The sequence below is a fragment of the Oenanthe melanoleuca genome, chromosome 8 (genome assembly GCF_029582105.1).
Source record: "Oenanthe melanoleuca isolate GR-GAL-2019-014 chromosome 8, OMel1.0, whole genome shotgun sequence".
NCBI lineage: Eukaryota > Metazoa > Chordata > Aves > Passeriformes > Muscicapidae > Oenanthe > Oenanthe melanoleuca.
Window position 1 is genome coordinate 27930059 of NC_079342.1, and position 26838 is coordinate 27956896.

At 45.0% G+C, this 26838-nt stretch overlaps 1 protein-coding gene across 4 annotated transcripts; it reads right to left on the bottom strand.

Moving 5' to 3' along the window:
* Positions 1–698: 698 nt before the first annotated feature.
* Positions 699–26838, bottom strand: FAM20B (FAM20B glycosaminoglycan xylosylkinase). Of its 4 annotated transcripts, XM_056497750.1 has the most exons (9): positions 26797–26838; positions 24704–24866; positions 19962–20492; positions 16842–16928; positions 14451–14560; positions 12172–12343; positions 8546–8737; positions 6125–6184; positions 699–4090 (listed from the first exon to the last, which is right to left on the bottom strand). In XM_056497750.1, exons 3-9 carry the CDS (start codon positions 20336–20338, stop codon positions 3859–3861), a joined length of 1230 nt encoding a protein of 409 aa, XP_056353725.1. In that variant the 5' UTR covers positions 20339–20492; positions 24704–24866; positions 26797–26838; the 3' UTR covers positions 699–3858. The 4 variants fall into 4 exon arrangements, with proteins under 4 accessions (XP_056353725.1, XP_056353727.1, XP_056353724.1 ...); XM_056497752.1 differs by lacking the exon at positions 24704–24866 and having other exon boundaries at positions 26797–26817; XM_056497749.1 differs by lacking the exon at positions 26797–26838 and having other exon boundaries at positions 24541–24861.

Below are 26838 nucleotides of genomic sequence, written 5' to 3' on the forward strand. Positions count from 1 at the left end.
TGGAGGAAAGGAACAGTTACTGTCAGCATACAATGCTAGGAAACAAAGAACCCCAGAACATCCTCCCCCACAAAACCCTCAAAATAAATCCCAGAAAGCAGTTCACACAGAATTCAACAATGCTGAAATCCAAAGTTGCAAGTGAGAAACTCTAGTTTAGATAAAAGCAGGTTTCACACCACCAGTTGATGCTACAGAGCAAGTCAAAGATCCCTGAATTCAGAAGTGCTTCACCTCCTGCCTCTGGGGCAATAAGAAAAACTCTGCTGCAGACTGAGTAAAGCTCTGCTCTCAAAGGAAGCAGTGACCTGCCCCACCCCAATAAAAGCTTAGCAAAGGCAGCCATGAACACCTGCCAGCTGTACAGACACCTCTCATAACCCAGTATCCATCCCTGGCTCCATGGAACCAGCTCCATGTGCTCAGCAGATAGATGCAGGGCCATGGAATGCATGGGCAGAAGACCACCACAATGTAGGTGCATTTTACTTCAGTATCCTGTGGGACACTCTCCTTACCAACAAGGCTCTGGCAAACAAGCTGCATTTTTTGGATCTACATGACTGGAGTAAATGCCATTGACAACCATTAGCAGAGAAGTAGCTGGGAGACAGCAGCAGCAAAACACACATCCAGCCCCCCACATGTTGGAACTCAAGAGAGACAGACAGGGGAGGGGGAGAGAGAGACTCAGGCAATCCATCAATGTTGCTTTATTAAAATCTTTATTCACACAATGCTGCTTTATGTGGGATCTGACCCTGGGGGATAGGAGCAGAAAGTCATGATTGCATTCTGTTTGCTTATTAGCAACTCCATTTGTGCAGCAGCTCCCAGGGGCATCCTCTGGCACATCTGAGAGGGGGTCTGTTTCCAGCATCTTGCTCCAGCTGCTGCAGTAAATAAATTACCTTCTTAATAAATTAGTACTTTTAGTTGAAGTTTGTTTGGCAAGACACACTCCAGTTCATCAGCTGCTAGAAAAGGAACTGACTCGAGTGTCTCCTCCCCCTGACAGCTGACTTGGGAAGGTGGAGGCAAATAGCAGATGGCTGATGAGGCTCTTTAATTAGTTCTTGATTTCTGTGCTTCCAGCACTCTGGTATCATTGATAACCATGACACAACCACTGTGTAACATCTGGGGCCAGCAGGTGCACAGTGAACAAGAACCAGAAGGTGTCCCCAAAACCTCGACAGAGCTCCTGCCTTGCAAACAATGTTATTTCTCTGAGATTCAAGCAGACCCTGTTGGCACATGGATGCAGTTCCTCAATTCCTTTGCAATGGTTACTATTTAAAATCTCTTGGGGTTCTGTGTTCAAGCAAAATGACCACCACTGCCAAAAGGGCAGAAATTGTCACAAGGCCAAAACCAGATCTTCCTGATTTTGGTTTAAGAGAGGAATTTATTTTTCTTTCCTGCTGCAGAACACCAAACACCAGTAGTGTTTACAGCAATCAGAAGCATCAATATCACAAATAAAGAACCAACCCCAAAAAAACAACCATTTCTTGCCTCCTTCTACTGATAATGCTGGACTTCATGCCCTTTGTCCACAAGTAAACCAAAATAAACCAATACCCTGCTTTAAATCTTTGACATTTATACTGGGGAAAAACTTATCCCCAGGTTCCATCTGACAGCAGAAGCTTTAGCTTAGAGCAATATATAAGTCCTCAACACTAATATAATTTCAAAGACTGAAAGACCTTTTTTTGAACCCATTTTTAAATCAAATGTAAATATCAAGAGTAATCACAGAGAAATGAAAAATTAAATTTTGGTAGATCCCTCCCAAAATATTAAGAGCTCATGATTAAGCCCAAAGAGAAGAATATGCTTTTAGAAACACTACAAGCCACCAACCATGTGCTTTGCCATCTTCCCTTTGGGCAAGTCATCTGAAATTTCCTGGGAAACAGTTTAAACCAGCACTTGCTCCTGGCCCACAGGCACCACCCACAGCCTTCTGCAGCGTGTTCTGCCATCAGGTGGTAGAGGCACAAGCTCCACAGTGTTCTCAAAGCTTGTCACCATACTAAGAACTTCAGATCCCATCCCAGCATCTCACTGCTCTGGGGCACATCTGTGATTGTGGCCAAGTCCAGAAGAGAGCAAGAATAACATAAGATTCAATCTCAGGTAAACAGTCTCATTCTACTTTTAAGAAACTCTGCTCATGTGATGAGAAAAAGACTTCAACAAAATAAACTGATACCTGCATTTTTCAGATAAACTCTCTCCTGACACCTCCTGGATCAGGTGTGGCCAAGGTGCAAGGACAGGAAACAGCTCTTTACTTGCTTGCCACATTGCAGTTAAGAGAAATCCTGACAGAAAAATCAAGGAAAAGGGCTCAAACTGACATTTTGGTACTCTTGCTCTCAAGTCCAGTAACCTGCAATCACGTGTGGAAGGAAGCTCTTTCCTTACAAGAAGGACCATGGCTGAACACTGAAGCAAAGCTGTTCAATTTGGAAATAGTGATGAAGCTGCTTCTCTTCTGGAGACACAAACTGAGACCTGTCCCAAGTTTTATGACACAAACTCATGGGCAGCACAAGCTGCAGTGCTGAAGGACAGCAGGACTAGCACAAGATGAATGCTGCAAGCCTGCCCTGAAAAGCCAACTTTTCTCTGTCTGGCAAAACCATTAGTGAGGACTCCAGGATGACCACCCCAGGCAGAACATCACAGTGGGGGTTGCAGAAAGCAGCTGGGGAAGGCAGAAAATGAAAACCTCCTGGAAGTGGTCACTGCTGAGCTCAGCCACAGCCAAACCAGGTGAACGTGGGACCCCAGCACTGGTGCTCCAAGACCAGCAGTGCTGAGCTGTGGTCACAGGGAGCAGCAGAAAGCTCTCTCAGGTGAGAGTTGGGACTGTCTGCACACCTCAGGTCACTGCTGATGACTAGGGAAGCCCAGCAAACACCTCTTCCCCCAGTCCCACATGCCCAGAGGCTCCACAGCACTCAGGGCTGACAGTAACACAGCCCAACCTTGCCACACAGAACTGCTTCCAAGGACAGATTCTGTCCTCCTCAGCTACGAGAGAATGAAAATTTGGTTATAATGCACAGGACTGCAAGGATATTTTCTCTACTCAGATCTTGCCAGATTCCTTAAAAAACAAGGAAACATGGAAAACTTATTATAACTCCTTAATTATCAAGTGCTGTATAACCACCCTGTCCTCTCCTAAATCTCTGACCCTGTGGATAAACTTTTGATAGGACTTCAGCAAAGCCAGTGAAGCATTATCACATATGAGGCAACCCCCTTTCCCAGCCTTTTATCAAGGAAAAGCCAAGTGAGCAGCAGAGGTTCCCCTCTCCCACCCTGGGGGGGGTGGCACAACTCTTCAGTCTAACAGTTATTTTATTCTCCCCCCACTTGTTCTCTAGAGAAGCAGTAAAATGCCCAACCAGCTCAGAGCTGATTGTGTACAATCCTGAATCAACTTGCCAGAGTACAGGGGGAAGACAAGGGGAGAGGACTGAACTGTTCATGTCTGACCCCTCCAGATCCAGTCCACAAAATTTCTGTATCCCACACACTGCACCAGCACCAAGAGCCATTTTTATCCAGCGTGTGCCCACTGCCGGCAATGGACACGCCACAGTGGCCACAGTGCCACCACGGGGGCTGAGCCATCCGAGCCCCCTTCCCACCCCCCACTGCTGCCAGCCCAAGGAAAAAGCCAGTGTCACCTCCCTTCCTCTGGCTCGGGAGCTTTCCTGTTCATGTCAGTCCATCTTGGCCACAGCCTTTCTGAACTGATTGTGCTGTTTTTCTATCGCTTTTTTGTTTGTTTGTTTTTTAAAAAAAGCAGTTTCATCTCGTGTTCCTCTATGATTACAAGTGAGACAGAGTCATCCTGTCTTCCACCAACACAACGTCTGGCCCAAACTGGTCTGTGCACTGCTTCACTGTAGCCAGGATGCTGAGGAGCCTCTGGTCCAGGGCGTCCAGGTGAGGGTCAGAGAGCACAGGTGAGATGGGGTCATGCGACATGGCAGTTTTTAAGGCAGACTTCAGGACTCCATTCTTCAGGTAATTCAGCCTGTTCCAGGTAGAAACTCGGATGCTGCAAAAGAAACAAACACACATCACCATACCACAGTCCTGCTGCATCCCACTGGGAATACTGGAGCCAGCCTCCTGAGGGAGCCTGGCACATCAGGAATGGAGACTCATTGCAGAAGTGGGTTTGGGATGGCAGGATCCAGGTGGAACTGCATCACAGACAGGGTCTAATGAAACTTGAAAACTGAAGATGATGAAGAACCAATCCATGTGTGATGTAACTCTGATGTTACATCAGATGATGTTACAGGAACACTTCTGGCTGAGAGCACACAAGGTCTAAAGTCCTGAGGCTTCCTAGATGGAGAGGAGGAGGAGGAGAAGGAGGAGGAGAAGGAGGAGGAGAAGGAGGATCAACAAATTCAAAGAGAAGTCAGGTCTCCTCAGGAAGAGCATCACTGAATGAATCACAAAGGACAAAAGGAAGTTGACCAAACTTCCAAGAAAGAGAACACAGCAGTGACCTTTCCTTTTGACTGGCCACTGAGCTTGTTTGTGTCAACTCATCTCTCAACTCTCATGCTCTGTGAAGTCTCGTGAGATTCTCCCCCAAATCTTTCAGGACCAAATCTTTAGCACCCCTGGTCTTAACTCTTGGGTTTGATGTCCTCTAATAAAACCAGTAAAAGAAGCAAGTGTTGTAACAAACCTACAGTTTAAACAATTATGCAAATTCATTCTTACACAGCATTTGCCTGTACCATAAAGAAGGAATATCTGAAAAGCAGGGAATTGCAGTCTCTGACTGAGATAAGCTTCTCCTCTGGTTGCATTTGGGGGATCAAGATGACAAAGACTCCAGAAGAATCCCCATAAAGCATGAAATTAAACATACATTTAAAATTAATGTAGGAAAATAAAAGAATTTGAAAATTCTTTAACTGTTCTCCATATGACTTTTAAAAGGATCTTGCAGAACACAGGCCAGGTGTACTGCAGCATGCAGGGAGCTGTGCTTAGTGCAAGCAGCATGAGAGCTCAGGCTTTCTGCAAAGTTCCCATGTTTCAAAGGTCTCAGAGAATTTGGAAGACAGAACCTTTCAAGGATAAGCTTCATGGACAAGCTCCATTTGAAAGGCTTGAAGGAGTTAATGTGGAAGGATCAGAGTCAGGAAATTGATATCTCAGTATTTTCCTTCCTGGAAATTTTCACAGAATCCCAGAATGGCTTAAACTGGAAGGGACCTTAAAGAGCATCTCATTCTAACCCCCCTTCCATGGGCAGGAATACCCTCCACCAGACCAAGTTGTTCCAAGCCCTGTTCAACCTGGCCTTTGAACACTTCCAGGGATGGGACAGCCACAGCTTCTCTGGACAACCTGTGCCAGGGCCTGCTCACAGGGAAGATTTCTTTCCAACATCCCATCTAATTTTGCCCTCTTTCAGTGTGAAGCCATTCCCTCCTGTCCTGTCACTGCAGGCCCTTGTCCCAAGCCCCTCTCCAGCTCTTTTGGAGCCCCTTTAGACACTGGGAGGTGCTCTGAGGTCTCTCCAGGGCCTTCTCTTCTCCACGCTGCACACCCCAGCTCTCTAAGGCTGTTCCAGAGGAGAGGTACTCCAGCCCTTGTAGCACCTATTTCCTAATGAGAAGTAGCAATGTTTTACTTGAGAGGAGCCCCCTCAGAGGGCTGTAGTTTTCTTTAGAAACCATGTTTGAAATTATTAAATTGCCAGACACTTTGTCAGGGAGAACTCAAGCTGGGATGTGAACTTTGATTTGTCAGGAGCTGCACAGGGACAGCTGCAGATGCACAGAACCTGTCAGATTGACTATGGACAGATCTGAACCAGTGACCTGGAGGTGAGACCACTTTCTGCAGCTAACCCTCTGACCTTCTGCCTCTATGACAATGGATTCCTCAGCTTCTTAGGCAGTGACAATCCATCAGACAGACAGTATCTCCAAAAAGTACAGCACTGTGGACCCCAGCAGACCTTTTCAGGCTGCCAGAAGGCTCCCAAGTTAATGATATTGCAAACCTAAGGACAGCAATTACATAAGGAAACTGAAGAGCACTTCTGTGTTTCACTTACATGCAGCACTGATAGAGAGGAGCCAAGATGCTTCTTTCATCCAGGGCAGGGTTTCCAAAGCTGAAAAGCAAAATTAAAACCAAGTGAACCAGCTGAACTCCTAAGATTGTTCTCAACATAAAGAGCTTTGTAAAGAATTCAGAGAAATCAATACTAGGCAATTTCATGCTCCAAGAGATCAAGTCATTTAAATTAAAATGCAAACAGGCCATGACCAGTCACAGATATAACTCTCACCAGTCTCAGCTAAGCAGGTAAAAAGAAGCAGCACCAAGCATACCCAGTTCTTTTATCAGACCAAGGCACCTTAGAAAGGCATTTCAGAGGAGTTTAGAAATGATGCAGGGGTAAGGAATAACTGGTATTCCGGGCATGCAGAATGGGAACTTTGTCTGTCTGACACAGCTGGGCAGGGAAGGAACCAAACAGCATCAACCATTAGAGCAACAGTTCATTGACAAGGTGATCAACTTAAACATTTCAAGCCAGAAGGCTTCCATAGTATTTAAAGCTTCATCTCAACACATGCTGGATTTATTTTTCATAGTTTCACCTTCCTCATAATACTGTTTTCAACTAAGAACTTTCCCTTCAATAAGGATAAGTTGCTGAAGGGGCCTGGCATTACACTGCCCAAATAATTCTGTTATTCATAGCTTTAAAACTAAATAAGCTCCCAGGGAAGTGGTCATGGCACCAAGGAGCATCTGCTCTTATGTGGTTTAGTTTTAGTAGCTTTGTAAGAAACAAGGAGTTGGGGTCAATCATCCTTATGGGTCCCTTCCAAACTGAGATCTACCATGATTCTGTGAAAAACTGTCCCCTACCCATTATTTCAAAGAAGCTGAAAGCAATTTTAAATTTTATTATAAATAAATCACTTAAATTTTCAAGAAAACGATTTACTGTCAGCCTGCAAAGCCCCACCAGAAATAGTCTCATAATGCCATAGGGAAGTACCATAACAAAAGGACTTGACCTTCAAACCCCATATTCACTTCAATTACTAATCCACTGCCTTCCTTCCTCTAAGGACATTGCCAGTGAGTAACAGAAAGAGCATTTTTGCAAAATTCACCTAAAGCAGCAGTAATTAAGCAGTCCCAGGGTGGAATGCATCCTGCTGTCATACTGGAGTGTTACTGAACAGGCTGATGACAGGAAGGATGGATGGAAAGAGGGAAGAAAGGACAGAATCCACTATACAAAAGATAAATGGGAAAAGAAAGGTAACTCCAAGCCTTCCATGGCTCAAGTGCTGTGTACACTTGGTACAAGTGGCGTGCAAAGCTAGAGCAAAGACTGGTCCTTCACAGAAGGGAAACTCACTGCCATGGCACATGGGAGTGCCCACTAGAAAAATAAATAATCCTGAATTGCTGGACTAAATTATGAGAAAGGCAAGTAGATGATCTTTATGTTTCTAAGAAAAATTAATCAAATTATTTAAACATTATTATTTAAACAAGGCTGTGTCTTCAATATGATTTTTAACCTAAACTATAGCAGACAACATACAAAAAACCATAGCAAAGAAAGAAGAACTCATATTCTAAACATATTTTTAAAACATTTTTGTTTGGGTAAGAGTTAATGTTCCATTTTGAACACCATCATTTTTGCGTTTGGTATCACTTCTGTCTCCATTTTAAACTTTTAACCTTTCAAAGCCAGAGTAGGCATATCCAGAAGGCAGGGGTTGCCAAATTATTCAGAAACACATTTTAGAAAGATCTGGTTTTAATACAGCACTCACTTATACTGACTGGTGATAAATAAAAAAAACCTAAGTTTTCAATCTTCCATTAAGTACAAGCCTAAAAGGAAAGGCCTTTTCTGGAGATAGGAGGAGAGACTTGAGCAAACCTTTGAAAGCTGCTTTGGGAAATACTGTGTTAACTGGGGAGTTTCTGTAGCTTGAGTAGGACTTTGCCAAGACAGAAGAGTATTTAGAACACAGAGCAGAATCAGAGAGTCCTAGAATGATTTGGTTTGGAAGAGCTGGGTTAAAGCTGATCTTGTTCTACCCCCTTGCTGTGGGCAGGGACACCTCCCACTAGACCAGGCTGCTCCAAGCCCCATCCAGCCTGGCCTTGGACACTTCCAGGGACGGGGCAGCCACAGCTTCTCTGGGTAACCTGTGCCAGGGCCTCACCACCCTCAGAGGGAAAAATTTCTTCCTAACATCTGATCTAAACTCACTTTCTTGCAGTTTGAATCCATTCTCCCTCATCCTGTCAGCACCACAGCCTTTGAAGGACCCTAAGATTTGATGAACAATTTCCAATAAAAAGGAAAGACTATTACAAAAGATATCAAAGAATAAATTAGTGAGAGAGAGAAAACAGAGAGAGACATCACAGCTACATGTGTGGCCTTGTGCTGAGCAGTGCCAGGCCAGCAGGACTGCCCCAGGCTGACCTTTTGGCATTGTCCAGCAGGATGAGCATGCTGGCCCCCTCGTCGTCCTGGAAGCTCTCGTAGTGGTGCCGGTCGGCGTTGCCGATCAGGTAGTCGAAGACGGCCGTGTCGATGATGTCCAGCAGCCGCGGGCCCGAGTCGTACGGCGACGTTTTCTTCACGGCGTCGCAGTAGCTCTCGTCGTACTCCCACCTGCAGCCAGACAGGAAGCAAGCAGCCCTTCAGGGAACCAGCACTGCACAGCAGCACAGCTGCAGCTGCCCTCAGTCGCTTCCAGTGCGCCACGAGAGAGGAGCAGCCCAGGCTGGATAAAGCAGGATGAGTTTGACAACAGTGTTTCATGAGAAGAGTCAGCCCTGCATTAACATCCCAGCCTATGGAGCAAGCTGTAGTTTCAGTTCAAAGATACACAAAGATTAACTTCTGATGGAAAACAGAGTCAGAGTTTGCTTCTCACAACTCCACAGTGGCCAGGCTATATTATGGGAAGATTACTGCCAAGCCTTGCTTCCCTCAACTTCCCAAGGAACACCTCAATACTGTTTCCATTGCCTTGAGCTGTTTCCATCTTTCCAGCCATCCTCTTCCTTTTTCCTTTCTAATGCAAATATCCTCATCGTGGCTAGTAATGAGCCCCTCTGCCCCCAGGAGAAGGGCTTCACCATGTTCACTCTCCTTCACTCCCAGCTGTCTCCTTCCTCCCCACTTTCTTTGCAAAGTATCTCACCTTCTTCTCCACTGACAAGAATCCAATCTCCCTCTTACCTCCTTCTCCTTCTACATGTAATCTCATAACACCAACATCATATCTCAATTCTCCAAAGCTAGGATTTCAAATTTTATCATTTTCTTCTGTACTGCTTTTAAAGCTATTCAGCACCACCACCAAAACAGCCAAATCTCTGGTGCATATCCTTTCCATCTGTCAACCTAAATAACAAGGACATCTTCCATGTAAGGACTGAAACAATCCTTCACAAAATAGCAGTTAAATTGGAAATGCCTTAAACCATCTGTGATTTGGAAACAGAGATGGAGGAAACACAACCTGGAGAGACTTGCTGACATGCTCAAAACTGCAGAGAGTAAAAAAAAGTAGGAAGATCAGAATTTATATACTACAACTGCCACATACCTTCATCTTCTAGTGATCTGGAGCCAGAGGTCCCAATATCCCACCTTTCCTCTAGGTATCCAAATCAGAGAGCTTAAAAATTTATCTTCTCAATGCTTCTGACAACATACACATTCCTCAAATGCTGTGCCTAAATCCCCCTAGGAAGATGGATCTTTGCACCAGGGTCCAAGTCACACTCAACTTGTAGCACAAATCCACAGCAACTTTTCCTTGTTCTGGATACATTTCTTATGCTGCATCCCACTCTCCCTCAAGTGTTTCTTCTCTTGTTTTACTTCAGAGCAGTGTTTAATCTGCTTGCCACAATTTTTCAGATGTGCTTTGCTCTCTCTCCTCATTTTCCATGCAGTCTTTCAAGAAAGACTTCTATCCAACACTAATTTCTGATCATTTATATCATATTAGCACAGGCCTTGGAAGGTCAGGGATTTTGTCCATTACATCTCCATTAAAAATTACGCACACTAATGTGCCTGTGTGAATGTTCAAAAGGTCAACTCAGACCAGCAGCTAGACAAGGAAAAAATTCTTACAGAGTTATTTTTCCACAACTACCAGGCACAGAAAAAGGAGAGCACAACACCAAGAACCTTTAATTCTGATGTCTCAAAGTGAAACATGCAGCATGACAAGGTAAAAAACACCAGAACCTTGTAACCTCATCTGAAGGAGGCAAGTGTGAATTTAAATACACCACATGTCAAATCAGCACAGGAATCAAGGTAAACCCCTGTGTAAACAGTCAGGGTGTGATGAAAAAGAGCCTCTCAATAGGAGGAACACCTCCCAAGAAATTCAAATGTACCATGTACTGAACACAGCTGGTTTTGACCTGCTGGAAAAGAGAAAACATCTGCTGCTCAAAATTCAGTCTGTGCACTTTATACTCTAAAACAATTCAACAGAGCCTTTGGATGAGGTTCTTTCTGAGAACAATCACATCATTGGAAATCAATGGATACTTTAGATCAAGGACTGAAAGTCTCTTCTCATCACTTGCAAGTTCAAGACAGATTTGGAAAAATTTACTAAGCTCAAACCCATTTGCTCTGGTCATGACAAAAACATCTCCATCTCAGGAACTCAGATGTGCTACATCTATTGTAGAATGCTGCTTTAAGAAGGACAAATGTGGGATTTAGCATTCTTTACATGCTGAGCATGATCACCAAATTCAAAGCAAAGGACTTTCCAGGGTGTGTTGATTTGGCACAGCTGATTTTTTGGTAATGGGGGAAGGCCACAGGGGTGGTTTCTATGAGAAGCAGCAGCTTCTCTTCTAATTAGAGAAGAGGAGGAAGTGAGGACATGTGAGGGAGAACAACATGGTGACACCAAGGTCAGGGGAAAAGAAGGAAGGGAAGGAGGTGCTGCAGGTGTCAGAGCCGAGATTCATCTGCAAGCCATAGTGAGTACCATAGTGAAATAAAATGTCCCACTGGAATGCATGAAGTCCATGGGGGATGTAGTCCATGGCCTGTGGGAAAAGTGCTCATGCCAGAGTGGGTGGATGCCAGACAAAGCTGTGTTCTAGTGAGTGACCCGAATAGAGAGAGAGGACCCTTGCTTCCAGAGACAGAGGGGCCTTGCTTTCAAACTAGACAAGCCTATCCTTAAAAGACTGCATGCCATGTACAAATGACCCACACAACAATTTTGGGATGACTGTTTGCCCATGGGAAGGATCCCACAGCATAGCAAAGACTCCTCTTCCTGAGCAAGTTGAAAAGGATCTTGAGTGATGAACTGACCAAGACCCCCAAGACCTGTCTCCCTGTGCTGTCAATGGGAAGGAGGGAGGGGCTCTGGGAAAAAAAAAAAAAAGTTTCAAAGGCTTATTTTACTTCTCACTATCCTCCTCTGACTCTGTTAATAATAAATTTACTTTATATCCTTAAATTTGGACCTGTTTTGGCCTTAGAGTGTTTTCTTTTTCTCGCAGTCCTTATCTCAACTCATGAGCCCTCCCTTAATTTTTTTTCCTCTCCTCTGTCCAACTGTAACAGAAGAGGGTGAGTGAATGACTTTCATGAGTGCCTGGCATTTGGCCAGTGTCAAACCACGACACAGGGCCTATCTGAAGTTAAACTAGTTCCACAACTCTGAAAACAAGTTACAAGGATCATGAATGAGATATGGCACAGTGCTACTACATTTCAGGGGCTACAGCATCATCAGGTCCAGTGGCACAAGAGAAGAGTTCTTAGTTTGCCCACACACAAGATTTTCAGATTGCATTGTGGAGCTCTGTTCCAGCCAAGATATAGGAAAAGGACAGTGCTTAATATTGTGGAAAACAATGAAGATTTTTTTTTCTTCCTCATTTTAATTTAAATTTTATTCTGGACTTCTTGGCTTCTAAGGAAGCTGTTGACACAACTGTAGGTTTCGAAAGCACTTAGATTTCTTTAATTAACCACTGTATTTGCAAGGGCCATTTTAGTGCAAATTATCATCTCTAAAGAGTAAGCCTGCCATGTTCTCATACCTGGCCAGTTTGCCCTCCCGGTAAGTCCTGCCCCAGGGGTGCCGGTGTTTCTGCAGGGGCCAAACGTCCGGCAGCCACAGGGTCACTGAGCCCTCCATGACGTCCCCATCTGCACAGGCTGGCTCTGTTTCCCGACAATAGTAGCACTTCCCATAGAAGCAAGTATTATTGCCTTAAAAAGAAACATTAAGAGGTATTAATCCAAAGAATCCAACTGAAATTCGGGAGTATGTTGTTGCAGCAGAGGCTTCCCCACAACAGGATTTCACTGCATTTGTCTTCTTGCTTCCTGTCTCTGAGAGGGAGAGGCTCCAAAGAGATTACACAGACATCCTTTCATTCGGAGAAATTAAAGAATAATATGAAAAGGAGAAAGCAATTATAATTTCTAATGACTTTATCACTCTGAGAATTAACACAACATTACACTATCAACAAGTTTTTGTGATCCTTTCCTAGTTCCGAGGACCCTGCAATCTTAACAATGCTTATTTTTCACATTTTATACTTCTTGTGTCAGATTTCCCATTTATTTGAAAAATCAGACCACAAAGAGGTAAGTGAAAAGAGACACAGCAGAACTCAAAAGAATTTGGTGCCCTGAAACCTGCCACACGTCTCAGCTACTTGAGCTGATTCGGCAGAGGAGACACAAACAAGTATCATTTTCCCATGATCTAGGAATGTAGATCTGTCAATGCTTCATCAGGGTCTTCTGACAGGAGAGGAGCAACAAAACACTGCAGCCTTTAGTCCACAAACACTGATGCATCCTGTAGCATCAAGTAATCTGGAGCAGTCTACATTAAGTTTTACCCTTTCTACTTCCCCCTTCTTAACCCACCTTCGCTTGATCCTCACCAAGCTAAATCCAGTTCTATGCTCATAGATGTTCTTCCAAAATACTCTTCAGCTATGTCTCACTTGGTTGTGATTACTCCCTTTCTTCCTTTGATTCTACATCCAATATCCTCCCCAAAGCAGGCCCAGCTCTCCAAAAGCCATGTTCTTCCCTTTCCATCCTCACATATCGCTGCTTCTCAGCCAGCACTCCTTTGGAGCCCTCCATCCATACCCTGTGCTCCCAGTATCCTGTCAGACAACCTGAGGATGTCAGAGATCATTACCAACACAGAGCTTACAGACCAGACCTCCTATTTGTATGGAAAGCCTACAAATCTCTCTTCCCATCCAGGGTCTGCAGCAGATCTAACAAGATACAGAATTCTTTAAGATTCTAGCTGTAACTCCAGTAAACCTGCACTGGGTATGAATGAATTCTCTCTTCTTCAAAACCTCAGGAACTTGGTCAAATCTGGCCTGACAAAAAAATCATAACCTCCTCCACAGATCCACCCATTTCTTTAGTTCCTGCTTTGCAGAACAGCAGTTCTAAGGAATCTAAGGAGGAGCAATTAAAATTTCTGGATTTTTACTTCTCAAGTCAGCACTGCTGCTAGCAAAGAGCTTGGTTACCTTGGCTGAAATTGGAAAACATAAAGCCTGCCTGAGGCAAGTGCCCCATGTGAATGCCAGGAGAGTCTGGCCAGGCTGAGCTGAAACTTTCATCTGGAAGTTGCACCTTGTAAGTGGCAGTGTCAGGCAGCAGGTGAGACTGCCAGCAGTGCTGTTAACAGGAACATTACCAGCGGTAAGGAACAATCCTCTCCGGAGCCTTCTGATTAGGAAATGAAACAAACAAACAGAAGAGTAATAATTGGATTGTTTATGAAAGCCTGAGGGAGTAAAGGCTGCAGCATAAGTAATTTCTTGGTGCTTAATGACCACCTGGTAGGAGTTCACATTAATAGCTTCTATTATGTGCCCTTCACAGCATTATTACTGCAAACAACACAGGAAAGTTCTGCCATGTTTGGTTGTAAATGCTCTGCAAGCTCTGATGCAGCACAAACAATATCTAATATAAACCAGTGCGCCAGCTCTATAAATTATCCCAAATCACCACTTCTTCACATTAAATACAGCTTTATTCTTTTAAGGTCTAGACACAGGCTTTTCTAACCATCCCTGACAGCAGAAAGAAAATTCTTACTCAAAAAATTAAAATCACATCTGTAACAGCAGTGTGAGGGAACACTGCTTGAAGAAAATCAAGTCCTCCTCCCCTGCCAAACAGGGTTATCCAAGATCTGTCCTGGCACAGGAAGAGCTTCCTGCATCGCAGTTAACTGTTCTACAGCTGTGTCAGGTTCCCATGGCTCTTTTCCCATTAGGCATTTTTCCTCTCCTGGGCAGCACAGGCCATGGAATCCACTTACCCACAGTCATGAAGGTGCCCAGGAGCTGCTCCGTGGCCACTGGCTTGATCTCTGTGCGCAGATTCACAAACCTGCCAACCACCAGCGGGGCTCGGCGGAAACCCAGGATTCTGATTTGGGGAGAAAAAACACATCCTGAGAATTTGCAACATAGGCAGCAGTTCAAAATTAAAACAAAAAACCCTCAGTCTTTGTCAGAGATGACAGAGACCAAAGAGTAAAGCTGAAGCCCTGCAGCAACCTCCTCCCTTCTCCAAGGCAAAGTAAGGAAACTAATTTTTCTTATGTGCTTGCTTTATAGCCATCAGTGACACTCCTTTATTAAAGCATTTGCAGCAGAGCAACAGAGGATGCATCATGTTCCAACTCTCAGAACTCAGACCTCACACCAGAAATATCCATCATGTGCCTGAAGCAGGCTGAAGCAGTAAAACCATATGGTTCGTGGGCTGGTCACCTGGAAAGATCATTTCTACTTTGTGGGAACCACTATCTATTAAAATATTATGCTTAAGCCCAATTCAATTACATTTGAAAGCAACCAATCCAAGAGTTGTTTTGTTTGGCACGAGGAAGGAGGAGGGAAGAGAGAATGGTAGAACAAAAGTGAATGCCTGGGAAGTGCCTGGAAAAACAGAGGTGGAAAGAATAACCATAAAACTTGCAGTTACAAGATCCAGGTTCCACTCCCATGCCTGCCACAGCCTTTGCTCTGCGACCACAAATGACTCAGGTATTTGTATGGAATTTTAAAAGTGCTTAAAGAAGTACAAAGATCAAAGGAGTATAAGCCCTAACTCTCCTAATGCACTTTTGACAGCCTTTTGATAGTCTTTGCATCTCAGAATAAGATCCTGAGAAGGCTCTTCTGGAAAAGGGACAATTGACATTCCACCAATGTATTGGAAGGGTCACTCCAAAAACTGAAAAGGATTTGTTTTAGATATTCAGTGAGTAAATCCCGTTCTATAAGTTAAGAAAGGGCAACACAATATGTCTGTCTGAAAAAGAAGTGTGCATAAGGATAGAACTCAGAGCCAATACCAAGCTCTGCACACACAGCCTGAGCAAAAGCAGGTGTTCCAAGGAAACAAGCACAGGGCTTAGATGTGGAAAACCCGCCCCTGTGTTTTCAGACCACAGCTGAGAGGCCACAGTCCTGGAAGGCACAGTCTTCCTATAGTGACAAACACAAAAAATTATTCAGGATCCTTCTTGAAACAATGGTATCCTTGGACAAGATATTTCTGAAGAATAAAGAAGTGCAGAGCCACTTTCTAGAGAAAGGCCAGAGAAAAAAAAAAATCACAAAACCATGACCAAATAGACAGCAAAGAAGAGCTGAGTGGGATTTGGATACTGGAAAGAGGCTTTGATTGAATGTTCAATCACTACCTTTTCAGGGAACCTGAAGCCTGCATGCTTCTTGAAAGCACAAATGGACTGACATCTGGCCACATTACCTTTTTTGGTCTAAATATACCCTGATTTTGGCCCAACATCACAAGCTGCCTGTAGCAGCAATGGGTGTTACTCAACTAGTTATCATCCTAGATACTCTTAAATTCTTTCTAGAATTACTGATTTCTGCTGCCTGTGCAACAAGTTCCAGAGGTGAATCAGGACTAACAGACATCTCTGTCACTACCTCATAGTCACAGTGATAAGGCTCTTATCTATGTACTGAGAAACCTCAGTTTAAGTTCAACCATTCTATCGTTTGTAACATTTGTTCCTCCTTATTCCTTTTCTCAAGACTTTATGTGTCTTCACCTCCAAATCTTCCTATGAGGAAACAGAGACTGTGCTCACTTATATTATGTGAAATTGCAGCCCTAACAGCATTTCATAACTATTGACATTCAGTGTCTGGTGTTTTCTGTCCCATTCTGTGAACATCCTACAATTTTCATTCTTTCCTGTAATTGCACCTCCATCACAGGTCCACAAAACCACCTGGGTACCCCAAGCACAATTAATATATGAATAGCTGGTTTTCCTGTAGGATGCACTGATTCATATTTAATCTAGACTAAATTGTTAGTCTAGACATTAGGCTTGACTTTTTAGTGGACTGGACATGAACTTCTCATACATTTAGTATTTCAGACTCCTCCATAGCATTTGGCTAAGCTCCTTCTCCCCTGCAATATTAACCAGAGTGGTTTCAGGACTCATTCTCCTTTCCAAACTTTACAAGTATCTAAAATGTTACACTCTTGAACAGATCTCAGAAACAAAATTTTACAGAATAAGCTAATTATTTTGGATTCAGTGTGGTATATTGGCATTTTAGAGATAGCTCCCATCTGAGGTGTATTCTTCAAAGAATCCCTTTTTTTCTGTTTTTTTCCAGAGACAATAAAACCAGATAAAGCAGTATTTCCATACCTATCCAAGTGAAAGGCTGCCACTTCTGCATTGTGTCTGTCATAGCCAGCATAGGGTTCTCCTTCCACTATATAATCCCTGGCATATCTGTAATTGAAAAAAAGTCAAATGAAGTGAATCTGTGTAGAATCCCTGTCAATTCTGCTGTTCAGAGTAACAATTTAATAACAATTTAATAACAGTTAAAGAGTCTCTGGGTCACTTTCCAAGTGACTGCCAATGGGAGAGGGGAAAAACATCAACAAGATTAAAGTGACCAGACTGTTGAAGTGGTAAATAAGGAGGAAAGGTCAGTGATACACAGTAGTCTCCAGAGCTTAGGAAGCAGTTCACATTCCAAGTAATATATTTTAATCCAACCACATGCCAAGTCACATCTTAGAACAAAGAGCACAGACTCTGCTATTGAACAGGGAGGAGGCTATTTATACTGAAAAGCAGCAATTCTACACGTGATTTTGGGGTTAAAAAGAATTGTACATTAACAGTTCTCAAATACAATCTTATATTGTAGAAGAGATAGCAAATGCAATCATTAGTAGGTATAAAATCAGCAAGCATGAACCTGAGGACAATACTGGATATAAACAGAGCCTTTATTCTGGCAGAGAAAAGACATAATGAACAGCAAAAAATAGAAATTAGGCACTCATTGCAACAATAATGGTGTATTTTGGTGAAGTGGAAGGCTTTTTGCTTCCTTTTTTATCTTTTAGTAGATGTTACTTAGTCAAGGCAAACACTAATTTCTCAGTTTGCTGACATTTGGATCAGTGTAGATACTGCCTTAGCACCACACTGCAGCTGAGTGTGAAATACCACAATCAATACCAAGCAAATGGGTGAAATGCAATATATTTTCAAATAATGCCAAATTAGGTTACCTATTTTCTTATTTCCATCTATGTATCCAGTTGTATAAACTGGATTATTTCCAGCAGAAGTTGTGCTCCAGCAGTAGCAACAACAGAGTAAGTGAAGGCACAGAGCTCAACTTTAATGTTTCAGCCTTGCTCAGAGAGGATGTGGGGGGAGAAGACAGTCCATTTCCCCAGCCTGAGGAATGTTTCAGCTTCTCTGCAAGGCAGCTCAAAAGAGAATTCACCAGTGTAGGATTCCTGCCAAATGGGAGCTTTCACCAAATCAGCATCTTCTGTCACATATACCACCAGATGTGACGACAGCAAGTATTATTTGTTAGTAAATTAGGCCAGATTTCAAGTAAATTTGAAGTGAGACAGCTAATCCTCAGAACATGTCCTTGAAGGCAGGTCTTTGGTGTGTACTTACAGCTGGCTTTTTGAAACATGGTCACATTTTGAAAGCTGCAGAGCTCTATTTTTTTAGTAAACCCTGAGCAAACTCCTTGTTTCCATGCACAGTAGGCATCTACTCCTTTCCATAGCAAAAGTAACAAGGGAGTTCCTTCTTCCTCAGCTGGTAAGTTTGCTCAGAACTGTTTTTAGCAGTAACTTTGACAGAGCTCTCATGTCCAAAGCTGGTTAAATAGACTCTCTTGCAGTGCCAGAACAGGACTCTGCCCACAAGCCTGGCTATTCAGCAGTCACAAACAACATGGGTCTACCAGGATGGCCAAGACACCCTCTCTAGTGCTCCCATAAACATTCCCAGCTGCACATGTCCTTGCTGGAGCACAGTGCCCACACAGATAGGGCACTGCAGAATGCAATTTACTGCTCAGTTAAAAGCTTGATTGCACTCCCTGACACAGAAAGCTCTATGGGAATGCTGAGAATCCCCAGTGCTTTCACTGGAGGAGATGCCTCTTGCATCACCAGGACATGGTGTGCAAGGCTCACGCTGCCTGGACTCACAGGGGAGCCAGCCAGAGCAGGAATAGGCTGTACAGAGATATTTTTCCTAATTTTCTAATCAGAGAATCACAGACTGGTTTTGATTGGATGAACGTTTTATTCCAATTCTGCTGCCATGGGCAGGGACATCTTCCACTAGACTAGGCTGTTCCAAGCACTGTCCAACCTGGCCTTTGAACACTACCAGGGATAGAACAGCCACAGCTCCTCTGGGCAACCTGTGCCAGGCCTCACCACCCTCACAGGGAAGAATTTCTTCCCAATATCCTATCTATCCCTGCCCTATCACTGTGAAGCCATTCCTCTTGATCCTGTCACTGCAGGCCCTTGTCCCAAGTCCTTCTCCATCTCTATTGAGCCCCTTTAGGCACAGGAAGGTGCTCTAAGGTCTCCCTGGAGCCTTCTCTTTCCCAGGTGAACAGCCCTAGCTCTCTCAGACCGTCTCCAAGCAGAGGTGCTCCAACCCTCAGAGCATCTTTGTGGCCTCTACACTCACTCATTAACAGGACAGGAAACCTTAATGCCTGCTTAACCCAAAATCTTATTCTGTGATAACACTTCTCATTTGCAGTGAAATCTCCTAAAACACACCTGGCCTTACTTTTTAACATCTTTCTTCTCCTTTTACCCAAAGACAAACAGATCAAAAAGCTTTACAGCCAAGACTCTTTGACATTCAATCATGTCAAATTTTTCTGAGTATCACTATAAACCAAGGCCATACTGTGGAAGTATCATTACCCTTCATTCTTATGCTGCTTCTCCAGTACTCACTGCTAGCAGACAGGACGCTCAGGGGCTCTCACTCTGACCTACCCAAACCATTTTTACAGTCTACATTCAACTACACCAGATACACAGATGTACTTTTAAGATCCCTGCCAAGCTTCCTTCCTTCCCTGCTCTTGAACTGCACCCTCTCCCGGCAGTCTGACACAACAAGGAGGAAAAGCTTGTCTCCAACCTGCCAGAAGCTGCACTTCCACAGTTAGGAAGGCACACGGCTCAGAAACATCAGATGTAACCAACATTCCCTCAGGGCTGAACACAGTGATTATTCTTTTAATCTAAAGACAGGCTGTATCGAGCAACAAGGCTGTACAGACTGAGAGACAGCTGGCACAGCAACCTAATGTTACTAGAGCACCAGCAAGGCTCTCTTCCGTCTCAAAAATAACAGGATGGTCTTTCCACTCACAGAAGAATTTGTAACTTAAACTTTAGCATGCCAACATGGAGGGAAAACGTATATATAAATAAAGCAGTCACCGAAAGCAGTATTTACCTCTTGGGCTTGAAGACAACCTTCTGCCCTCCCTCGAGTATCAGCAAAGCTTTCAGCTGCGTCCCCTTGTAGCCCACATCAGCTTTGATGATCCTCTTGGTGCTCATGGCGTGCATGACGGCGCCCAGCTCGGGGGTGTCCTCGGGGTACACCTCGCGGGGCACCACCCACTGCGCGGCGATCTCCCAGGGCGACTGCAGCGTGTGCTCCAGCCGCGGCTCCAGCGCCACGCGCAGCCCCGCCAGCATCCGCTGGAACGCGCGCTGGTCCTCCCGGTTGGCGGCCGACGTGTCCAGGTTGTCGATGAGGAAAACCTTGGTGAAAATAAAGATGACCAGGAGGATGGCCAGCAGCACGACTCGCTGCTTCAGCTTCATGGTGCCCTTCAGCCCTTCTCCCCTGACCCTTTCTTCCAAGCGTTACAGGAAGTCTGTTGGAGATCAGGGTGAGGAAGGGGATGTTAGTTGATGAATTTCATGCCTAACTTGCATTGTAAAAGATGTCTCACCACTGAAGCATCTCTTGGTACCCCTAAAAACAAACAAAACACAAACTTACAATCCCGCAGATCCACCAAACTCAAAATCAAGTTTATGCTTGGAACGTAAGCCTGCATTCATAGAAAGCTGTATTTTAAAGCCCAGACACTTCTGTTAAAACACACTGGATTTGCCGCCTTCCTGCAGCCTTCCTGTGATCTGCACGGAAGGGGAAATTACCAGATAGCATCTCTGCACAGCTCAAATCATTGCAGCTGCAGCCACCACGGGCTAGACTTTTGCAGGGAACTGTAGTTTAACATGACTCCACATGCACTCTTCCACTAGAGTGAGACCCCATGATTGCTGGTGTCCTATAGACCTATCCCTCAGAAAAGCTCCCAGGCACATCTTAAGACAGCTCACAACAGTGAGAACAGCTGCACAGCCTACTTTTCTGAAGGTACAAGACATAAGGACAGAATAGACTTAATTGTTTATTGGCTTCCATTTGCTGCCACTATAATTTATTCAGCTTTTTTCCATTCTTGAAAAGAAATGAGCTGGGGTGGGGGATGACATCTTCACTTCCTCGCAGTTAACTAAGTGCCTTCTGCATCCAACTGTAAAACCCATAACCACAGAATATACACAAAGTGTCTGCAATCTCAACCAAATTAACTAGAAAAAAATATCCCAGACCACTAACTCTTGCCTGTTCTCAGCAGCCTCATCTACAACAGCTAAAGCCACACCTGTTTCATATATTTACAGTGGGCTGCAAGACATGTCCGGCCTCTCAATAAGCCTTGGCCAGGGCAGTGTTCCCACGTAAGGACCAGAGAATGCACCATCAACTGTATTCAGTTATAAGGACACAATTACCTTCCTAGTATTAGCTGAATGTAGTCAAAAGCCAAATGGAAAGGGGACATGAGGCACACCTCTGAGAGGCACTGGGAGCCAACAGGAATTTCTCTTTGCACCAGCCACACTGATCATGCAAACCCCAAATAGTACCCTGAGCTGGAGGAGGACTGACACAGAAAAGCCTTCTCCTGTGATTTAACAGTAAGTGTATAACACAGCCATAATTAATCACAGCACTGGGAAAAAATGAGCTGCCACAGGCTCATTTACCAGCAGCAGCCACAGGACAGCTGGGCCATGCCTGGCGAGGCACACAGAGGTCACAGCCATCAGTGCAGGATCAGGCTGGCACAGTGTAAGAGTGTTAGTATGAAAGGACAGGCAAACCCACAGAGGACTCCACAGCACCCAAAACAAATTTATGTGAGGTCTAGAGCAGATCCATCCAGCTACATGGCTCTCCCACATCCCTGTTAGCACTCACAGCAGGATAGAGACCCCAGGAAGGGCAGAGGGTAGAAGCCTCAGGGATGCTTCAAACTAGAACTGCAGTCCCCTGTTAACTGTATAATACTGATTTTAATCTGTTGGAAAATAAGTGCTTGTGTTCATACTGAAAGAGAACAAATCACATGTTTACACAAAAATTAGAGCATTTTACTATTCTTGATCTAGTTCTGTTTTGGCAGCCTTTTCTCCAGACAGCACTGTCACCTGCACATTACCTATTGCAAGCACAAGAATGAGAAGCACAGACAAGGAAGAAGCAGCTGACCCAAAAGCTCTCATTCCTGTAGATACAGACTCATCCAGGAAGAGATCCTTAAATAATAATCATATTATTATTAAACTTAAGCAGACAAGCAAAGCAGATTGGCTGCACCTGTGCACTCTCATTTTAACTGCATAAATTCACCACTTTAAAGCTACTAATTCTGAATCATTTTGAGCACTGCCATTATCAAAATCTGCTTCCACTCATTTTTAAAATTCATTCAGGTTTGTAAGGAGTTAGGCAGAAGAATAGAGCTCACTTCAGAACAGCTACTCCTTGAGATATGAGATGTGTGTATGTGTCCACACACATTTAAAGGAAGCCTTGCAGCCCAGTGCTGGCTGACTAAAGCATTAAAGCACGGGCAGGATGTTCCACACCGCTGGAGCTCAAGATGAGCACTTGCTTTTCTAGACTGATTTCCAGGAATGCTGAGTTTCTCTAGGGATATTCATCCTGGGACCTGGGAGAATACAACTACAGTCACTTAAATTAAAAGTCATTTACGTATTTTATCTTTTGTGATGGCTTTGAAACTAATTTTGGCTGAAACCCTCCAATGAGGTAAACACGAATTTACAAAAATAAAAAAAATTATATATTTAACTATTTGCTGGTGAGCTGGCTCTCACTTTTTAATGACATCTTAGGACATGAGTCATTGGCTGCCTTCCTCCAACAAACACCAAAGCAACCCCGAGGTTGCCATGCAATCAATTTCCCAGTGCTCCATGCACAGCCTGCACTTTGCTCCTTGGTGCCAACATTACACTCTTTGCTCTATAAGCCAAGGGAATTAAATCCTTTTACAAACAAGTTTACCACAGACAGCAAGAACTTGAGTTTACTGTTTAAAATTGAAGATGGCAAAGGCAACAGCGGTGAGGCGACACAAGAAAATATTTATGCAGTTTTGGAAGAAAACAATTTGAGAAAGACAAGTCTTTGGCAAAGTCTTGGATTGGAAAGGAAGATTTAGAACTCCAGAAGTGTCAAGCTGACCCTTGAACAAGATCATGGATGAGAAAAGTGAAATAACAATACACCACCAAAATTTTAAAAAAGAAAAAATAAGGTGAGAGTGAGCAGAACTCTGTGGAACGAACAGCAAAAGGGTCTTGGACAAAAGTAAACCCAGATAAAAAGAGAAAACAGCCAGAAACAAACAGCCCTAGCAGCTTCTTAATGCTGTAGTCAACTGCACAGTCTGCATAAGAAAGGCTTCTTGTTTTAGGAAATTTCCTGATCAGTTCTTTCTCTTATTACAACCAGGTCTATATTCTCAGCAAGCATGAGTCTTCCAACTCAATATACAAATAACAGCATCTCCTCAGCATCATGGTGGGGTCACTGCACACAAACATGAATTAAAGCTTGTCTTCTGGCATTAAATACCAACATTAGTTCAAAAACCAGCATGCAATTTGCCTGTTACAAAAATCTCAGCTCCTATAAGCAGCCTACAAATTTAGCAGAAAAATCCCACAAGACATTTCTTACTGGAGTCACAAAATCAATGCTGTGCCTCATACCACAATCTTATTTTTATATCATAAAGCTTTTTAGCTGCTATGTCAAAAATACTTGTGTGTACAATTTGCCAGGATTTCATTATGCTCCAAGTCACAAATCAGGTCCGGGGGCAGGCAAAGGTTTAGTTTGGCAGCACACGCACACAAAAAATCATAGCTCAAACAGACACTGATCTGAAATGGATATGGTGGAAGTAGACTCTAATTCCTGTTTAATGCATGGGGCTTTTCTTATATACACTATACCTTCTGGGATCACCTATCAAAAGGCCTTTAGAAGTTCTCCAGTAAATCCTGGGAAACGCCTTGAAGAAACATCGTATACAGTAGTGACATTTTCCTCTTCCCAAAACATCCTTCAGTCTCACCAGATCAATCTTCCTTCCCATCCTTCCCTCTCTGGCCAGCTCCTCACTAGCTCATGCCTCCTCTCTCTGTGTGAGCCTTGTTATTCCAGTTTCCACAGGCAGGCTCCAACAGACCTTTCCCTGGATTTCTCAAACTCATTCTGTCACTTCCACTCTCCGCGTGCTGCCTGCCTTGTGTACAAGTTTAGTCATCTAGTGCTCAAGGCTTCCCACATATTTACTTGTCTGCTGTTTCTCCATCTCCTTTCCTGTTAAAACCCTCGTTATCTACAGGCAAAATTTGTGACGGTCTACACTCAAACTTTCCACAAACACAACCATACCTCCAGTTGAGAGCTACAATACTGATAAATATGAAAAACCACAAGCATTTTAACCACTGCAATATCTCTGCCTGCAGCTGCAACGATCAGTAACCGCCTGAAATATTCTCACACAGCTTTGCAAAGAAACAAAATAATTTTGTACATCTATCTGCCCACCTTGGCCTGTTATACCCCTTAGTAAATTTAGAATCTGTCGCCTGCGTTTCTGCCAAATTTATCAGAGGAATACCTGCATGAGCTTTACAAAACCACAGGCCAGATAGAGGACAGAAGCCTTGAGAAGCCAAGGACAGCTGGGTAAATATCCTGAATCTTTCCCAGCTGCCGGCACAGCAAACAGGAGCACCTGACTCAGCTGGCTGCACAAATAAGGACAGGGTGGATTGGGATACCGGCAGCTCCTGGGTGCAGCCCAGGGGAAGGAGAAGCTACCAGGCACTGAGGCTGGTGGGAGTCAGGCAGGAATTGCTGGGGTAGGATGTGGCAAACAGCTCCTCAGGAAACCAGGCTGCCTTAATCCATCTTGCAGAATGACTTTCCATCAAGCACCGTTTCCTATGGAAACAAAGTTTATATAAATCACACTTTTCACTTGGATCCACCAGCTAATTCCAAACACATCTGAGAGGACAGTAGATATTTTGAAGACAAGGTTTATGTGTTTATTGGAAGCTGGCAGCCAGGGGTGCTGCAGGAAGGGCCACGGCATTGGCTCAACAGTTGTCTGCTTGCCTTGGCCATGTGGGCAGCCCATGTGCACACAGCTGGTATGGGTAGAGAGCTGGGAATGCCATGTGGGCAGGGAGGGATGGGAGCACAGAAATGGGAAATGCTACAGGACAGGGGCAGGAGCCAAGGGCACAGAGGGTGCTGGGACCTGGGCAGAAGATAGCCAGAACAACTCTCCCTTGTCCCCATCCCACTTACTGACATTCCACCTGACCATACAGGTCAATAAAGCCAGCTGGAAATGCTTTAGGGAGCCTTGTTCCACTTGGAAATGAAGCCAAGGCAGCGAAAAAATTCTGCATTTTCCCTTCTTCACTTGACATGCTGATTCAGGTCATACATAAGATCAGCATAAAAAATTTAGTGAGGGTCTATGTACCCATCTGGCTTTTAGCAGCGATGAGCCTGTCTCTGCTGTAGGATGGTGCCAATCAGCTTCCCCCAGTCCTGAGGAGAGGCAGTGGGATTCTGGTGTCAGAACCAAGCTGACAACTTTGTACCACGAAGCGAAGTACCTCAAATGGAGGCAAGTCTTGTAGTGACTGTGTAGGTCAGACTTAAGGACACGAGGGGTGCACGGAGCTGTTTTCAAAGTAAAACAAGACACAAGAAGGGCTGTTCTCTAATAAGTACCAGGTGGGATCCACTCACAATGAAGCCACTGCAAACCTAGGATCTACTGTTTGCTCAGCCCCTAAAGCACTCTGGATGTTGTAAGGCCTCAGAAGGTACAATGAAACAGCTGCAGTGCTTATGCACATCTGTATCCAGAAAGGATCCAAAGAGAGACATCCTTTAAAAAGGGTTGAACCCATGGCTTTGACAACCACAGTCAGCGCTTCTATGAACACACACTGTATTTTTCCACCAGTGGACAGTGACCTTCGCCAAGCTGCGACTGGCACCGGGTGAGAGCCCAAGGGTTAAGAGACGGCCCGAGAGGCTTCACAGCTGTACGGGCTCCGTCCCCAGCTCACAGCGAGCATCCAGGAGAGGGATGAACCGCAGGAGCGCGGATAAAAATCCCCATCCTGCCAATGCTGCGTCCGTACAGCCCCGCCGAGCACGGGCGCAGCCGGGGGTGTCCGGGGCCGGACCTGCCAGGAAGGACACTGAGGGGCTGGAGCGGGTCCAGAGCAGGGAACAGAGCCGGGAAGGGTCTGGAGCACCAGCCTGGTGAGGGCGGCTGAGGGAGCTGGGAAAGGGCTCAGCCTGGAGAAGAGGCTCAGGGGAACCTTCTCGCTCTCCACAGCTCCCTGACAGGAGGCTGTGGCCAGGTGAGGGTGGGTTCTTCTCTCAGGTAAAAAGCGACAGGACAAGAATCCAGAGCCCCAAGCTGCGCCAGTGGAGGTTCGGGTTGGACATAGGGAGGAATTTTTTCACGGTGAGGGTGACGGGAATGGGCTGCCCAGGGAGTCACCGTCCCCGGAGGTGTGCAGGGAAAGCCTGGACGTGGCACTCGGTGCCATGGCTGGGTGACAAGGCGCTGTTGGGTCACTGGCTGGACTCGACGATCCCGGAATCTTGTCCAGCTCCACTGACTCTCTGATCCTGCGATTCTTCCGCCGCCGGTCCGGCCGCAGGGGCCCCTCCGGCACTCCGCGGGGCGCAGCCGCCCCTCCGCCCCCTCCCTCCTGCCGCCAGCCCGGGCGCCCCTGCTGTACCCGCCCCAGGCCGCGTCCCGTCCCGTCCCGTCCGTCAGGCGCCGCCGGCCCGGCCCGGCCCCGCCGCCCCCGCCCGCGCCCGCCGCACTCACCGCGCCCGCCGCCCGCCCGCCCGCCATGGCCCGGCCGCCGCC

Bases quoted from the DNA above. Each gene is read 5' to 3' on its own strand.
- FAM20B (XM_056497750.1), bottom strand. From the start codon at position 20,338: ATGAAGCTGAAGCAGCGAGTCGTGCTGCTGGCCATCCTCCTGGTCATC. The intron at 6,185-8,545 runs GTCAGCCTGGGG...TTTGCTTTTCAG, and splicing joins CTGCTGGACAATGCCAAAAG to CTTTGGAAACCCTGCCCTGG. The intron at 4,091-6,124 runs GTAAGTGAAACA...TTTCTTTTGCAG, and splicing joins CCTCTCTATCAGTGCTGCAT to CATCCGAGTTTCTACCTGGA.